The sequence below is a fragment of the Mus caroli genome, chromosome X (genome assembly GCF_900094665.2).
Source record: "Mus caroli chromosome X, CAROLI_EIJ_v1.1, whole genome shotgun sequence".
Taxonomy (NCBI): Eukaryota; Metazoa; Chordata; class Mammalia; order Rodentia; family Muridae; genus Mus; species Mus caroli.
The window spans coordinates 124,386,097-124,404,586 of NC_034589.1; the positions used below are offsets into that span (position 1 = coordinate 124,386,097).

The 18,490-nt window shown below is 38.7% G+C and overlaps 1 protein-coding gene and 1 pseudogene across 1 annotated transcript; one reads left to right on the forward strand and one right to left on the reverse strand.

Annotated features, from left to right (window-relative positions):
* Positions 1-8,320: 8,320 nt before the first annotated feature.
* On the reverse strand, positions 8,321-14,954 carry LOC110287206 (melanoma antigen preferentially expressed in tumors-like). Its single transcript, XM_021153862.1, has 5 exons — positions 14,937-14,954; positions 13,437-13,555; positions 10,730-11,029; positions 9,666-10,250; positions 8,321-8,878 (listed from the first exon to the last, which is right to left on the reverse strand). The coding sequence occupies exons 3-5, from the start codon at positions 11,023-11,025 to the stop codon at positions 8,365-8,367; spliced, it is 1,395 nt and encodes a 464-aa protein (XP_021009521.1). The 5' UTR covers positions 11,026-11,029; positions 13,437-13,555; positions 14,937-14,954; the 3' UTR covers positions 8,321-8,364.
* Positions 11,119-12,112, forward strand: LOC110286385 (annotated as a pseudogene).
* Positions 14,955-18,490: the final 3,536 nt, after the last annotated feature.

Below are 18,490 nucleotides of genomic sequence, written 5' to 3' on the forward strand. Positions count from 1 at the left end.
AGAAGTTGTGATCTGGGCCAAAAACCTGCCCATGTCTCAGTGTCATAAGAGATGACAGAGGACAGCTGACTACAAACTAATTGTACCAGAGAAAATGGGTCTGCACATACTGAAAAAGATCTATGGTTCTTCCCACATGGCATCCCAATGAATGCAGGACTTAGTCTGCTGGTCCCACATCAAAATTAGAGATGCCAATTTGAAAATAGTTGAAATTGTTAAAGACTGTAAGGCCTGTCAATTGACTAATGCAGTTACCAATGAAAAGGACCACAATACTCAATACTGGAGAACCAAGCTAAGAGTCTATCAGAAAATGGACGTCATAGAGATAAAACCAAGAAAACTCAGCTACAAATATTTTCTGGTGTTAACTTTAGCCCTGAGATTGGGTCCTAGTCAAGAGACACTGCCAGGGGTCACTAAAGTCTCACTAAAAGGGTCCCTGTGCTACAGAATTACAGTGTGGATCCATCACACATCCATGTGCAGTTGAAGACCCACGCTAGCAGGAGGAGAATTCAGCCTCAAGACTCCCTCCTATCTCCCACTGATGGGCCCCTACCCATGCATCAGGGACACCACAAAGACATAGCCCTGTTACTGTTTTCATGAAGCTTCAGGAAGTCCCATGATTGGGCCTTCTAGTCACAGAAAAAGGGGTGGGGGAGTGAGAGGCCAATGCTTTTAAGTTCAGACTCCATTTTAGAGAACCTGACCTAAGTTTGAACTCAGGCAAACTAACAGGTTGGTACCTATCATTAGTTTCCTAGTTGTCCCCCAACAAAACCAGAGCCTAGCTCCAGTATCTAGGCTAATCCCCAACAAGACCAGAGTTTCCAGGTTACAGCCTCAATAAGACCAGTGTCTCCAGGTTATTCCCTCAACAAACCTGCACCTAGAGGTTACAAACCTACCCCTGCCTAATGAACACCAATGCAGAGGGGAACAGACATTAAGTTTATGATATGACTTAAGTTTATGATTGGCACCAGCCAATTGTGTTATAGGCCACATCAGCTTTCCAATTAGATGCTTGCATACATACTCCCTGCTTGCTGCTTACTATAAAGCCTTGCCCCGATAGACATTTGGGGCTTTCCCCCCATGCCCATCAAAACCATCCTGCATGACAGTGGTGCATTGGGGGGGAAGGTTGAGCTAGCTCAAATAGAATAAAGACCCTTCTGTGAGTTGCATCAGATCAACTCTTGTGTGTTTTGAGGGGATCACTAACATTTCCCTGGCACAACACCAGGAATAGATGTACCATATTAACTAGGTGTACCACCCTTAGGCATATACTCAAGGACCTTTATGTCTTACTATAAAATCACTTGGTTCATCCATACGTATTTCTGCTCTATTCACATTATCAAGGGTATGCAATCATCCTAGATTTCTATCAATTGATGAATGTATAATGAAAATTTCTAAGCTGTAAAGGCAAGTGAAATGTAATTTTCAGTTATATGGATATAACTGGTAAACTACACACTGTGCAGTTTCTTATTCCCCAAATAACAAAGAACTCATATTCTTCCTCATCTGAGAGACTTGTCTTCAATTTGTTTATGTATACAGGGACTACTTATGGAAACTAACAAAATAGAAATGGTTCATTGGCAAGGGTGGTACATTTAGTGATACAGATAATAAGATATAGGTGAAGTTAAAAAAAAAGAGGGGAATACTGGAAGCAGAAGAGTTCATATAAATAGTAGAATGATGGTAATGGGTAAATATGGGACCAAGGAAAGATGCAATACAAATGTTCTGATTAGGTTTTTGCCAACTAGAGTTGCCACAGCTAGAGTCAAATTAGAAGAGGAATCTCCATCTGATTGGCTTGCAGGTAAGCCTGTGAAAGATTTTCTTAATTAAAGATTGAAATAAGAGGGACAACCCTACCATGAGCAGTGTCACCCCTAGCAGCCTTGCATTGTATAAGAAAGCAGAATGAAGAATCCATGGAGAGCAAAGGCTAAACAGTGGTTCTCTGTGGCCCCTGCCTCATTTCCTGTCTTCAGTCTTCTACCTTTAATTTCCTGATTTGAGTCTCTGTCCTGTCTTTCCTTCTTGATGAACTGTGGTTGGCATTTGCAAGTCAAATAACCCTTTCCTCCTCAAGTTTCTTTCCATCATGCTGTTGTGATCACAGAAATAGAAAGCAAACAAACTCACAGTCAGCTATTGGATGGATCACAGGACCCCCAATGGAGGAGCTAGAGAAAGTACCCAAGGAGCTAAAGGGATCTGCAACCCTATAGGTGCAACAACAATATGAACTAACCAGTACCCCCAGAGCTCTTGACTCTAGCTGCATATGTATCAAAAGATGGCCTAGTCAGCCATCACTGGAAAGAGAGGCTCATTGTACTTGCAAACTTTATATGCCCCAATATAGGGGAATGCCAGGGCCAAAAGAATGGGAATGGGTGGGTAGGGAAGTGGGGGGCGCTATGGGGGACTTTTGGGATAGCATTGGAAATGTAATTGAGGAAAATATGTAATAAAAAATATTAAAAATTAATTAATAAAAAAAGAAGTCAATAGAGGCCATTGGTGAAGGTGCAGCTTCAGTTCCAATGGATGCCCCAGTATTGAAAGGGTCATGTTTAAGACTTGGCATTATGTGGCAGAATTATGGTCCCTGAAGAGAGGCCAGGAGAGGCTGTTGGGGAAAGTATAGCCTGGGTTGAAATGGAGAACCTAGGATATTGGAGATGCTAGGACTATACGCTGTCCACCAAGGACAGCAGCAGAGGTTCAGTAGAGCTAGCCTGGGCCCATGAGACATGCCACATGTGCTGTAGATTACAAAGACAAAAATGGGACTACTCAAGACTTTTGGATCCCACAGGAATATGAATAAAGTCCAGATACAGGATACTGAATTATTTACACTGTTGAAGTTTGGATTTGCGTTAACATGATTGCAACACTGCCGTTACCATTCTCTTTTGCAATAAAAGTACGTAACTTATTTTTAATAGGATTTTACAGTTGAGAGACTTCAGAATTGTAAAAACATGTTGACTATTTGAAAGAGAATGAACTTTTAATGTGTTTGAATTAAAAAAAAACTTTGGGACTTTCAAATTTACACTATTTTAAAGTGTAATATTAACATAAGATCTTGAGTACAAAAAAGAATGTGAAAGTTATGGTTTAATAATGATGCATTTGTGTGTTAGCAAAAGATCAATTATTCTTGTTAGATTTTCTCAGCTTGACACAAGTTGGTGTCATCTGGGAAGAGGGAAACTCAACTGAGAAAATGTCTCCATCAGATAGGCTAATAGGCAAGCCTGTAGGACATGTTCTTGTTTAATGATGTGTAAAGACCCAGTCCACCCCTTGGTGCATGGTTCTGGGTTGTATAAGAAAGAAAGCAGAGTGAGTCATAAAGACAAACTAGTAGGCATCATTCCTCCATGGCCTCTACTTAATTCCTGTCTCCAGTTTCCTGCCTTAAGTTCCTGCCCTGACTTCCTCATGTAATGGACTGTGATTAGAAGTTATAAGCTAAATAACCCTTTCTTTGCCCAGTTGTTATTGGTCATGGTTTTATATCACAGCAACAGAAAGCAAAATGGTACATCAGGTAAAACAAATATAGTAAGCACAATAGTAAATAATATATGATAGAACAGGAGGAGAAGCAAAGAGCAATAAGTTTAAGAGGGATGGAGACAGGGAGAGGGAATAATGAGGATCACTTAACCAAAACTAAGGATATATGAAGAAGCCTTATAAAACCTAACTAATTTGTAAGCTAATTTAACAATATAGTTTTTTTAAGCCATTTGAATAGAAGTCCCCTGCATTTGTGAATAGTCCTGTTCCCAAAAGACATGGGTTATGGAATAAAAATTTCAGTAATGCAAACAATCAACTGTGAATGTTCAACTATAAATGGGACATCTAATATCAATCTATACCCTAAATGTTCAGGGAACATTATGGACTAGAACTAGAAAACAAACAAAACAAAGCAAAGCAAAACATAAGAGCTGAACGATGAGAAGAGTGAAGTCTCCTCTGGGGCGTGTCATGGCTGTTGCACACATGAACCCACAGCAGCCTACCACTGCAAGGCCTCCCCAAGATCAAGCCAGTTAAAAAGTCCATCATAGATGGGGGAGGGATCCCTGAGCTATTTAGAGTTGATGGCTGTTGAAGAAGGCAAAGTCAGTTTTGTTCAGAACTAACAGGTTCCTCATGCCCTAGTGGATGACCCCACAACCATGTGTGTATATGCAGTACTAATTTAATTTAGTGGGTCAAAATAAACACATAAATAATCATAAGAGGATCAGAAGTTGGAAAGGAGATTTGTTGGGTGAGGGAGTTCAATGATGAAGTGAAGCATGGGGTATGCTCAAGACACATTATACACATGTGTGAAATTTTGGAAGAATATATAAGAATTATTAAAAATAGGAAATAAAATATTTTAAAGTCAGCCATCATTGGGAAGAGGGGCCCCTAGGTCTTGCAAACTTTATATGCCCCAGTACAGGGGAATGCCAGGGCCAAGAAGTGGGAGTGAGTGGGTAGGGGAGCAGGACAGGAGGAGGGTATAGGGAACTTTCGGGATAACATTTGAAATGTAAATGAAGAAAATACCTAATTAAAAAAAAGAAGAAAAAATATTTTAAAGTGACAAAAATAAACCATAATATACAATCAAAAGGCAAAATATAATAAAAGTTCATTAGATTAAAAATGTTTCATCATTCAGCATTGTTTACATGGCAGAATAGATTTGAGATCTTATCCTCCCTGTGAGGTTTCATGTAGCAAACATTTTCACTACTAAAGCCATGATGAAATGACTTTGAACTCCATATCCTGTTGTATTGACCTACTGAGAGCTACAGGGTTACAGGTGCTTTCTCTAAATTGGTCTTACTACATCCTCCCATTTGAGCCATGTCTTTACAACAGACTGTTAAAGTACATCCACACCTCTCTCGTTAGTAATCTTCTAAATGTATAGCAGTTGTTATTGGTCTGTTATTAATGAGCAGAACATTCCGCCATTCTATGTTTCCATCTTAAACAAGCCGTGTGTGTGTGTGTGTGTGTGTGTGTGTGTGTGTGTGTGTGTGTCTGTGTGTGTGTGTGTGTGTGTTTCTAGGGAATGAATGATTTAAGCTCACTTCCCTCACTAACATGAGTCATCGAAACTCAGCTTTTATTTGGTCATTTTATGTGAATTTCACATCTCCATGTTTTCAGTAGTGTAACTCTGTAATGTTACTGCTAAAGATTGTATTCCTATGGCTCTGATTCCTCTCCTTATTTCATTCCTCTCCTTATTGCAAGGTCTTTTTTCTTTCTAACTTTTCCATCCTTTGTAATTTTACCTTTGACTTTGGGTAGTAAAGTCCAATTAATATTTTGATCCCTTTCAGGAAACTGTACAGACAGGGGATCAGAACTTTCTGGGATTTTGTTTGTTTGTTTGTTTGTTTGTTTGTTTCTGTAGCAGTGATCCATTACTTCTCATGGGCATTATCTTAGTCAGGGTTTAACTGCTGTGAACAGACACCATGACCAAGGCAAGTCTTATAAAAAGCAACATTTAATTGGGGCTGGCTTACAGGTTCAGAGGTTCAGTCCATTATCATCAAGGTGGGAGCATGGCAGTGTCCAGGCAGGCATGGCGCAGGAGGAGCTGATAGTTCTATGTCTTCATCCAAAGGCTGCTAGTGGAAGACTGACTTCCAGGCAACTAGGGTGAGGATCTTATACCCACACCCACAGTGACACACCCATTCCAACCAGGTCACACCTATTCCAACAAAGCCACACCTTCAGATGGTGCCACTCCCTGGTCCAAGGATATACAAACCATCACAGGCATGTACTAAGCCAGTTCACGCTGATCTTCCATCCTGGTTTCCATATGTATAGTAGAGGTACACCATGTTGAAAAAAACTGAGACCAAATGTGAACTCCCCTTTGTCTGAAGCTTCCAGGGTTCTATACTGCCATACCTGATCATTAGCAATTCATAGCTGTAGGGCTTTCCATGCACCCCAAATCTCAGCCTCCTCATTCATTCCAGGGCTCCAACACTATTCTGACAAGGAAAGGAAACCACTAAGTTCTTCAAGCGCATGAAAGTCACACAACCTTAAGGCTACTGATGCTAACTGCCACATGTTCCAGTCTGTAACTCTAGCAACAATATCAAAACCCATCGTTAGACAGCTGCTCCCACTGATCCTTGCTCTCCTGACCAGGTAGCTTCAATATAATGACAGCATCATCAGTAAATTAGTAATTGCTGACTTTATATTATGTGTTTCATCATAATTCTTGGATAGCTAGAATTCTAACACACATGTGGTGAGAATGTATCATATCCAATAAGGCTGTTTTCATGAAAAAGCAGCTTTAGTGAATACTCGGGGCATAGTCCATTATGTTAGAAAACATACTTGATGTGTTAAGTGATGGTGACAGCTAGAAAAGAAATCAATCAGAGGAAGCATAGAAAGTATTCTGGGTTGGCTCCTAAATGTTTCCCCTAAAATCTTAGGTGATAAACCTTGATCCCCTCTAATGGCTTTCTTGGATGTAGTGTGAGGCAGTGAGCTTTGCACAGGCAGCCTGGTCCCCAGTTGAGCTCAGGCTTTGAACCCCGGAGATAGGACAGGTAACTTATTACCTGCAAGGGATGGAAAGTGTTTGGCCCTGCCCCTTGGGCCCCTGGCTCCTGTCACAGCTACAGCCTCCCACTGATGCCACACAGAGAGATGTGTGTCCATCAGTCACATCAATCACATAGGAGCAGCATCAAGCCCTCCCACATGCAAATAAGGTTTCCACAAGCTCTCAGACCAAGCTATTGAGAAGTTCCTCTTATCAGACCCTGACAACCCCAAAACTGTATATAAGAATCCTATCCAGAATGATTAAAGGTGTGTGAGAACTACTCCATTGTCTAAGCCTTCTGTCCTTAGAGCTGTAACACTTGGGAAGAAGTCTGCTCTCCCAAAACGCCACCTGTAACTCCACTGCACTCCTCAATGGCTAGTCGGCCTCTTGACTGCCCAGCCCGACATGACTCAGTACAAGGCAGTGTGGAGACTGCATGGCAGAGACAGAGGTGGAGCCAAGTGCAGCAGTGAAAGAAGTGGAAACAACTTCCCCTTCCTGCTTGAACTCACTCCCCTTTGCATGAACTCTCAGACACAGCCAGGCCAGAGATCTCCGTGAAAAGCCTCTGGTACGCAGGCCCACAATGTAGGAAAAGCTTTAGAGTGGGCCCATTTAAGGAAATAATTCATTGCACTTGTGCTCTTGACTGATATGCTGGAACCCTAGAACTCACATTTTTCTCTCTGCTTCTTGGCCTTCATGAAGTGAGACTGCATCTCTGTTCCACAGACTCTACAATGCTCTATATACCTTGCCAATGTCCCAAAGTGATGGCACTAAGTAACCATACAATGAAACCTCTGCAAGGAAGAAAAAAAATTTTTCTCCCTAAAAGTCAATTATCCCTGGTATATTCCATGTCAGAAAACAGAGTAACAGACAGAGAAGAAGCTCTTTGAAGAGATGATAGTTAAGCCATGAACTTTTGAGTAGATATCCAACAATGTGGAGTTTACTTGCTATTGAACAGAATATAACAAGAAAAAGAAAGGGAAGATTTGGTGGTCCAAATGGATAAAATAACATTACTAAGTGGTGGCTTAAGAAACAGTAGAGAACAAATCAAACATATAAGCAAATGGACTCTAAGTAGCTTCATAAAGGAGATTAGTCTTATCTGCATTTTAATTCTTAGTACTTAGAATAATACCCTCAATAGCTATGTGATGTATGAAATAATCTGAAACCTGGGAAAGGAGGAAACCAAATAGCTGAATGTGTCAATGTGTTATAGGAATAGGTTATTTTCCTCACTGATAATTCCAGATAGCTTCTCATAAATAGCTCAAAGAAGCATAAAATATGAGTAATTTAAAGTAACTTGAGGTGGAGGGGCAAAAGCCTTTTTCTTCAAAGACATCTCCCACACTACAAACAAATCCAGGAAAAGTTGCAATGGTATTGCATTATTTTAATTATTTATGAGTGGGTGAAACATACAGCATACCATGATGTAGTCATTGCATATCAGATACACAGCACTTTAGCCAGTAAGATGAAGATCAAGAACAGTAAACGGACTCTCAAAGTTCTCCATTTTCTTAGAGCTAACGTTTTTGATCAGTTTCTAACTTTAATCTTCTATAACGTACGAATTCTTACATCAGATTCTGGAAGCTCGAGAAAAGAACATTGAACAGATTACAGGTCAAATTGGGACTTGAGATGGAGTTAAACTTGGAAGTTTACTGAGAATAAGTGATCCAGTTCATGTCACTCCTCTTTGCTGCTTGTAGCATTGCCTTCAGTTGTGCTTGGACATCAGTGAGCTTCTGCCGGTCTAATCTGCCATGAAATTGCCATTGTTCATAGCAATGTATAGGGATAGGGTAAATCACGTATTTCAGCTCCATCAAAGGTGTTAAGTAATGAAGAATTCTCAGGAGCATAGGCATTGAAATGGGGTTAGAGACAAAGCTAATCACACGGAGATGGGAACACTTAGATAGGGCTGGCAGAATAGCAGAGAGTATGGCATCTGTTAAATGGCAATGGTTTATGGCCAAATGCTGCAAGGTATCTGAGAGCTTCTGCAAAAGAATCTGAAAAGGCTCACAATCATCCCAATACATTGGGTTGTTACTAAGATTCAACAGCTTTAAGTGGGTGGCCTGGGCACTCTGGGATAGAAATTTGAGATCTCTGTAAGAAATTTCACAAAATGGCAGATACAAGAAATCCAAATTAGGTGGTAAGGCTCTGTGGAGAGAAAACAAAGATAGGGTGAATGTCAGAGGAAGCAAAGCAGCCTGAGAAGTCTAGAATAAGCAGTTTTGCATACATACATCGCAACAACTAACAATAGGGGCTTTAATTCACTTCATAGATGTGTGACCTGACCCTAAGAATTTACTTTGCTATTCTCAGAATTTGTATCCTGGAGAATTTTCACAGTATGTTATGATACAGGTTTGCGCTAAAGATTTAGTGGAAAATCTTTAGCGGAAGATAAGTTTAGTGGAAAATTAATCTACTTTGTAATTACAACACAAGCAAGTGTGGAACTAGTTCACCTGCTTGGAGCAGATAGGACAGAAGGAGCAACCAACTGGAAGCTCCCTTTCGCCAGTCCATAAATGGCAGCCTCCACCTTCACAGCCTGAACCTTGGAGATAGCAGATTAGGAAAATCATCTGACATCAGCCTATGGGTATATGGCTAGAGTACATGCACCAGTGCTACAACATAAAGTCTTGCTTTCAGTTCCTCCTCTCTTGACTGCTAGAGAAGGACTGCATGCATATTTTCTCCTTTATATTTCTGGANTGAGCACAGTGCCTGTCCATGCTTAGCTGGCTAAGGTTTTTGTGACCCTATTGTCTCAGACTATGAGAGACACTTTCTGGCATGGCTACTTTCAAACTCTCAAGAGGACAGAGATAGAAGGCATAACGATTTGGGGGGCTCTCAGGAACCCCTAGCAATGATTTCCCCTCTGTCTTAACAGGCATTTCAGGAGCCACAGGTACATATTCCAAGTCCTCACCTGAGGAGGCTATCCAGATGATCTGTGAGGCTAAAGGAAGACAGGTTGAGCTCTTTCAGGCAGTTCATCCGCCCAAGATAGTTGAGGAATACGCGGAAGACTTTCCCATGCAAAGATCTATAAGTGATTTTAGAGAGACTCAGGCTGTCCAGATAGGTCATGCGAGCCAGAAGAGTGGTGACTTCACTCAGTGAAGCCTGATCAACTGACAGGTTCTGAATGCAAGTTAGATCAAGGAACTTCAGAGCATTTTTGGCATAAGAAAATCTATCAATTTGTAGATCTCGGCAGCAGAGGTGCAAAGACCCTGAGCTCTGCTGTACTTTATTCAGAAGCAAAGCAAAAAATTCCCTTTCTCTCAAGGTACCATCAAGGGAAAGGTCTACTAGTAGTTCCATAGGCTGGATTGCAGACTGACTCTCAGGCTTTAGATCTACAATGCTGTACTGGCTTTCTAACTTCAGAATAGAGTGTACAGAGTGAGTACAGCCATGAAAACAAGTTGGAGATCTGACACCAAAATCAGGGCATGTTGTCTTGCAGTCAACACCCTGCCTTACATCTAGGATCCTCAATTTAGGGCCCCTGTGGGGAAAAGAGAAGATAGAACATCTAAGAGATATGCAATTTTTAAAGATATATTTATTTATTTTCTGTATGTGAGTACATAAATTTTAATGTCAACTCACAGGATCAACAATGGCATGTGGGTACTTGGTCTACACTCTTTATGCCAAATACCAACAAGTCTATCCCATGAAAATTCAACCTCCTTTAATTGTTTTCTCCCTCTTTTATTAACCTCAATTCCTCTCCAGTGCTTAAGTGAGTGGTTTTTCTCCCATGTAATAACACCTGCATGTAAACCCCACCAATTGTACCCTCAATAACATAGATTTCACAATGAACATTGAGTATATTAGCCTTTAATATGTTACCAAGTGTTGAGCCAACACTTTGGCTTGTAAATCTTCAGCATTCACAAGCTACTACCTTTGGGAGAGTGACAGTCTGCAGCATGACCTCCTGTGTCTTAACTATTTGTCTATTATATTGGGTCTTACCCAGAAGAACAGTCCTGGGCAGGAAGAAACTGAAGACTCTCAACCATGGCTTTCAGGAGTTCACGCTGGGGTTCCTGTACACTTAATGTTCCAATGTGGAGACAGGTAAAGGGCCAAATCTTCACCATTGAAGTCAGTGTCTTCTTATATCCTCCCATGAAGGCAGCAGAGAACAATGGAACAAAAAGCTCCCTTGGGATCTCCCCCAGAGAATTAATTGCTACAAGCTCATTGCTCAGTAGACTCTGTATAGCCAGATCCAAAAGTGAGGATGGGTCCCTTTCATCCATCATCATAAACCTGTATCAGGATGAGAGATATTTAGAAGTCCTGAGAAAATATTCACAGACTCTTCTTTAAAACAAATGTGAGCCCTTTCCCATTCTGGCATGAACAAAGCAGGCTGGTGGGCCAGTGACACCCAGAATTTAAGAGGATTTTGGAACCTGGAAGGTCATAGAAAGCTGCTCCAAGACTTTCATCATCCCACAATATGAATATATTGAATTGTACCACAAACAACATGGATTTTGTTTGGACTGCAATGACAAAAAGAGAAAGAAAGAAGGTTGGGAGGCCCATGAACATTCAAATAAGGCAAAAAAAAAATTGTCCTGAAGGCTAAGCCATGTCAAGAAAATACAAGTGAAAAAGACTATTAAGATGCATGAAAAGAGAAACAGCAAGCAAAAGGATGATGAGCCAACTCCACAGGGAGCAGTCCCTGCCTATCTGCTGGAGAGGGGCAGTACTCCAGAGAGCAAAAGTACTTTCCAACATGATTAAGCAGAAATGATCGCCAGGGTCAAAAGAATGGGAATGGGTGGGTAGGGAAGTGGGGGGCGCTATGGGGGACTTTTGGGATAGCATTGGAAATGTAATTGAGGAAAATATGTAATAAAAATATTAAAAATCAAAAAAAAAAAAAAGAAATGAAAAGAAAAGGTGGGGAAATGGAAGGTCTCTCTACCAAAAGTTTGTGCCCAAGGAGAATCAGAAGTATCGAAAGTTATTAGAACAGGGAAAAAAAAAGGCATGAAAGAGAATGGCTACTAAAGTCTGCTTTGTTGGAGATGGCTTTACAAGAAAACCACCTATATATGAAAGGTTCATTAGGCCAATGGGTCTACATTTCAAAAAAGCCCATGTCACGCACCCTGAGCTGAAAGACACCTTTTGTTTCCCAATACTAGGTGTGAAAAAGAATTCATCATCCCCATTATATACAACCCTGGGTGTGAGTTCAAAAACTACAGTGATTGAAATGAATGTGAGCAAGTTGAGCCTTGTGACACAGGAGGCAAGGTGATTTGGGGAAAGTATCCCCAAGTTACCAACAATCCTGAAAACAACGGGTGCATAAATGCGGTCTTCCTGGTTTAACAGTGATGTCATTCGTACAAGTCATTCCACTCACTACCAAACACTACCCATGGTCAGGAAAACACCATCGCTGGGATCTTTCTGAACCACCAACTAGCCTTACCCCATGTTCAGTCATCAAGAAGTATTTATTAAAGTATAAAGAAAAATAAAACACTACTCAATTAAAAAAACAAATGGAGAAAAAGCAATGGAGAAAACATATTAGTTGTACAATAAATTTGTGATGAAGATGGATAGCTATTTTTAGAATATTCAACTGTATGACAAGATTAGAAACTGATTTTTCTAAGTGTGCAAAGGTTTGCATGTGTATATACAAACATGTGTATGTATGTATGTATGTATGTATGTATGTATGTATGTATGTATGTAAGACTACCATTAGAAATCAACAGTTAGTAGAAGGCAGTGTCAGTTACCTATCTACCTGGCACCCAGTATGTCCTCTAGAAAGATACAAAGCATTACTAATGAAATTGTAAATATACATGATATTGACATAATAATCATTATTTTGGAAACAGAGAGTAACAAACCATCAAAACATCAGTTATTAAAGAGAAAAATATTGAAATTTCAGCAAGTCCTACTCCATCACCACACACTTCGGGTAGTGAAGCAGATAGACAAAAAAACTGCGAGAGATACAAATAAAGAGATATAACTAGGGACTTCAATTTGACATAAAATTACAGACAGAAAGATTGTGTTCAAAACAACCTAATAAAAAGAAAACTACATCCCAATACTAAAAGAAGTAGCTACCATTTAGAGAAGGGACTCCATTAAAAAGGCCAATTAAAATCGTTAATGCTCTCTCCCATATTTCAAAACCAAAAAGTAGTCAAACTGAAAACAGACTAGTGGATCCTCTTGGCTCTGGAAAGAATGCAAAGCTGAGAATTGAGGGTAAAACAATCATAGTTGTATATGATAAATATAAGTCTGAGACAGCTGTGAAATGACACAGTAGCTCCCATTGAGACATGTGGTTAATACAAGCTGACAACTAAATGAATGGCATTAAGTAATGGATATGAATGATCTGAAGCTTCATTGTTTGAACAACAAAGCTTATGGGGAAAGATGAAAGCAAAGATGAAGAAAAGACACAAAAGCAGAAAATAAGACTCTTGGAATATTTAAGAAATTAAATCAGAGTATTCATAACCTTTCTCTCTACCACAAAAAAATGGACAAGTGCCAGAACATAGAATGATAAAAATATGTATAAATAATGAACTATCATACAAATGAGCAAAATTCCAAGCAAAACTATTAAAACCATCTGAAAATAAACATTCTGTTTCTTGTCACATACCTAGTTTAGGGAACTTTACTATTAGCCCGTACACACTGACACCGTCCTTGGATAGAATAACTTGCCACTCAGACACCGTTCTTGTATAGCATAACTTGCTGACTGAAATAAATATTACCCTGGACAAAAGCAAAGAACAATTACATTAACTTGAGACTTCTTGGGATTGCAATTCCAAAAGTCATAACATTCAAGCAATCCTGAAAAACATGTTTCAAAGTTTTATGACTGGACTTTTTTACAATTTATAAAGCAAGAGAGTTTAATTGTGTCATCTTTGTCAAAAGCTGTGATTATTTTGTCTGAAGTAAAAGTCAAACTTGCTTGTAAGAAAGGGACTGGGCAGCCTTATGAAGCAAGGGTGATAATATCACAAACCGTTACAAACTCTAGTGACATTTGTTTCAAAAGTTGAATTTCATGTTATGTCAATGTTGGATATTCAAATATTCAAACAGAGTAGTTCAAAATATTAGTTGTAGATGTGCCTGAAGTCCAGTTTAACAAGGCTCAAGATTCCATTTTAAGGGTGCCAAAGCAATGCTGCTATTGGGACTTTATTTTTTCCCCACAATCTCAGTATCAAAAATATGTCTGTTCTCCCTGAGTAGATATATAAATCTAGTTCAATTGCAAAATACCTGCAAACACTTTATGAAATTAAATAACATGATGGCAAATTTCTCACATGAAAGAATGTGCATGAAGAGATAAGGGCAAAGGAAGGCATATGAGAAAGGACTTATTCCAGACCAATCACCCCCAAATTCCAGAAAATCTCTGAATTGACAATATCATGTTACTTATGGAAGAATAGAAAAATGGGAAGAGGAGAGATGGTTCAGCTGTTAAGTAAGAGAATTGGCCTCTCTTTCAGAGCCAGGTTTGATTCCCAGCATCCACAAAGTAGCTTGCAGCCATCTGTATCTTGAATTTTAGGGGATCCAACACCCTTTCTGACCTCTATGGGTACTACGTATGCACAGGCGCACAGGCAGACATGCAATCAAAACACTCAGACACAAAAAGTGAAATAAAAAAAAATATATAAGAATAGACAACCCAATGGAATAGCCTAGAAATAAAAGTCAACATTAATGGAAGTAAAGGGGGTCAGCAAAAGCACTGAAGCAAAGGGGACGATAATATATTTAGAATAAAATTTAAAATAGATCCATAAAATGTGCCATCTACATTACATAACATAGGTTAAAGATCTAAGAGAACAGTGAAACCAAGAGTTAGAGAGTTGGTTCACAGATGGTTAAGAGGAGACTGAGTTCAGTTCCTAGCACCTACAAGCTCACAACCACCTATATAACTCCAGATCCAGGGATTCCAATGTCTCTCTTCTGGCCTCCAGGGGCACCAGGCAAATACATGTTGCACATACATACAGTCAGGAAAAAACACCCATAAACATAAAATGGAAGTAATTTTAAAAGAAGTTAAACCGCATAGCTACTTGAAGAATATATGACAGCTCTTCATTAATCTCACCGTAGCAAAGGGCTTTCGAATATCACTCAAATTCTAGAGGCAATGAGAGAAAGCAATAAGTAATTTGATCACATTAACATGAAATCAATTCAAAATATATTTTAAAAAATTACAATGAAATCAAAAGGCAACAGAAAAATTCCAAAGACCAGTACATATCTCAAACAATTGGATAATGAACTAATTATCCACAGAAATCGAAAACTGAAAGGCAATGGACCAGAAAAATTGGTACAAAAATCTGGAAAAGAAGTGAATTTTTAATTATATAATAATGTAAAAGCACAATCCACAAACAATAAATGCCAAATTTTAATGACAATTAGGTACATGGACATAAAAACAATCACATCCATATCATTTAATTTATGTCACTTTTGGCAAAACCTTTAAAAGTAAGGCAGCATATTCTGTGGATGGGACTATGAGAAAAGAGTAGTTCTCATACAGTTCTAGTATAAGTGAAAAGTAATAAAATGTTTCCAGGAAAAAAATCTGAACTGCCTAACAAAACTACATATGATCTTAAATTTGACCCAACAGTTCTACCACTGGATATATCCTATAGAGATCTGCTTCCATACAAAGAGATACATGCCTAAAGATGCTCATAGAAATATTACTTATAGCTTCGAAATATTAAAAATATACATGGGTGAATATTTAAGTAAAAATACATTATGGTCATACAAATGTTTCTGATTCAAATTTGAAAAAGAATAATGAAAATCTGCATGAAATGGCAGGGTGTCATTCCTATAAATGTTGTTAAACAAAAAATTGAAAGTAAGAAGAATGAATCATATGTTACCTTTAATGTAAGAGGACAATATAGCAAATTGCATAACTTTTTTTTTGCAAAGTAAGTACAGGAGAGAATAGTCCTGAAACTGAAAGCACTGGTTATTTCTACAGGGGAAGAACAGGAAGAAAATGAGAAGTAAGAACAGTGTAGAAGGGAGGGGGAAATGGTTCTTCTCCAAATTCAGCCTTGTATAATTCAAGGTTTTTGAATAATAGTAATGTTCATGTAGCCAAAACACCCCTTTGTCCCTTGACCAGACAGAAAATATCCTGAAAAACCTGTCTGTAGTAAATATGTACAGGATGTCTCCTTGCCTTTATTCCCTAAGTATCACAGCACAGTAATTTATATAGCATTTACACTGAATTAGAAGCTGTACATAATCTATAGATGAATTTATGTATAATGAACAATACAGTACGTTACATGCTAACACTATACATATGATACAATGATCATGAACTTCCATAGAATTTTAGTGAAAACTCACTGATGGGTTCCTGGAACCGGTGCACTGTTGACAGCAAGGAAAAAATAAAACAATTAAAAATAACCAGAATACGGAAGTGACTGAATAACTAAGAAACGAAGCTAACGATAGTGGTTGTTCGTGCAGTGTATGCATGTGCATGTGTGTGCATGTGGAAGACAGACACTGACATCAGTTGTCTTCCTCCATCTCATCCCTCCCTGTCTTTGGCTATAAGATTTCTCACTCAGACTGAACCTGAGGGATTTAGCCAAGATGGCTGACCAATGAGTACTGGGATTGTGCTTATCTCTGTTTTCTCTTTTTTTCTCCCAGCACAGGGATTATAAATGTTCATAGTCATGCCTGAATTTTCCATTCATGTTAGAGATACAAACATAGGTCCCTTTCATGCTTGTGTGGCAAGAACCTCACCACTCCTTAGACTAACTGTATATCAGGTATATCAGGTAAATGCAACGGGAAGGGAGGCGTGGCTAAGCAAATGGTTTCTGAAGGAAAGTTGGAAATTATCGAGTTAACTTCATTCTTCAAAATAAAGACTAAAAGAATTACACACAAGCATATGCCAATAAATCATCTTAACAGGAATTTTGATTAGTAATTTTGAAACTACTCTCTGAATATGCTGACTAGGAATGAAAAAAGTATGTTCCAGATGATGTCAAGTACAGCAGAAAAATGTAGCTAATAGATAAAGCTAGAATAGATCAGAATCGCTTGCATTTGAGTCCTAATTTTAGTAGGACTAGCAAAAGTGATACCAAATTAATAATAAAGATACCCAAGACATTAGTTTCTAACTATTATTCTTATGGGGAGGACAAGCCTCCTTGAGAAAGTGGTCCTACTCTAAGACCATGGTACGAAAATGTATAAGATGTACTTGAAAACTTTATTGTATCAGAAAATGAGTATAAGGAAGAGATATGTGTATAAAAGCAATCCCAATGTCCAGGCCTAAAACAGTTTAAGTAACAAAATTATATTTTAATCTGATTATAATATAAGGTATATTAATTATACATAACCATATATTAATATAAATAAAATTGAAAAAATAAATGAGGGGTGAGGAAAAGACAGCTCCTGCTTCCTAGGAATTCCAGTCAATAGATGTAATAAGAATGAGGAAGCCTGAAGATCACCATTAGGTAACATGTTTCAAGCTAGTCTCCAGAAAAGTTCTAAATGAAGTGAGTCAAAGTCTGAGAAGACAGAGGATAATTTATATCCTAAACTGTTCCCTTCACTGTGGCTTTAAGGAGGTGACAGTAGCACTGCACTGGAGCAACATAAATGTTATAATTTATAATTTAATTACAGAACTGAGGGAAACATCACTGGGAATGCAACATATGTATACAATGTACTACCCTGACAGGATGCAAGCCAGGGAACAAAATCATTTTTTGTGTGTGTGTGTTAATGTGGAATGAGATTTTAAAAGAAATAAAAAATATGAATGCTTTGACATTAGGAAGGAAAATGAAGTGGACTTCTGCTGAAAAATGAATGAGTTGTCCATTTATCTGTTTTTTGCATGGAAAGAGCATCCCTAGCTCAAGTAGCCTCTTTCTTTATTATGTGGACTGCAACCCACTGCCTGTTTATGACTTAGTGACAGATTTCAATTTTCCACAAGTCCATGGTATCATTCAAGCAGGCAAATCATCTTTGTACTAACAAGGTTATTTCATTGCCTTGTTAGTCTAAGGTCGCCCACACACCAATTGCTTGTTCATTTTCCTCCATGGTGACACCATATGGTTCTTCTTACCCTGTGATATCCCCCAGTCTTATTTAGCAACCAGGATGTGTTACTAGTAAACGTCTGTGTGTTGTATCTTTCACTGTTAGGAATCATACACCTACCCATCTTGAAACATTATGGAAGGTATAATGTGCATCAGAGGGATGATAAGGAAAACAGAAAAACAGGTAACTTTTGCCAGAAATGAATAATTTCAATACAATCGTTAGAAGATATGGAAGTCAGGAGGAAGCTGGCAGAATAGAAACTCCCTCCATATCAAATGTTGAATTAAAGGAACCAGTATAAAAGCTGAGTATGGTGGCCTATATTTATAATCACAGCATCTGGGAAGTAGAGACAAGAGAATCAGGAGATTGAGGTCATTGTTGACTACATAGAGAGTTTGAGGCCAGCCTGGGCTACATAAGACCTTTGATCTATATAACCGAGTCAGGAAAAGAAAAGATGGACTCTATTTAAAAAAAAAAAAAAAAAAAAGGACA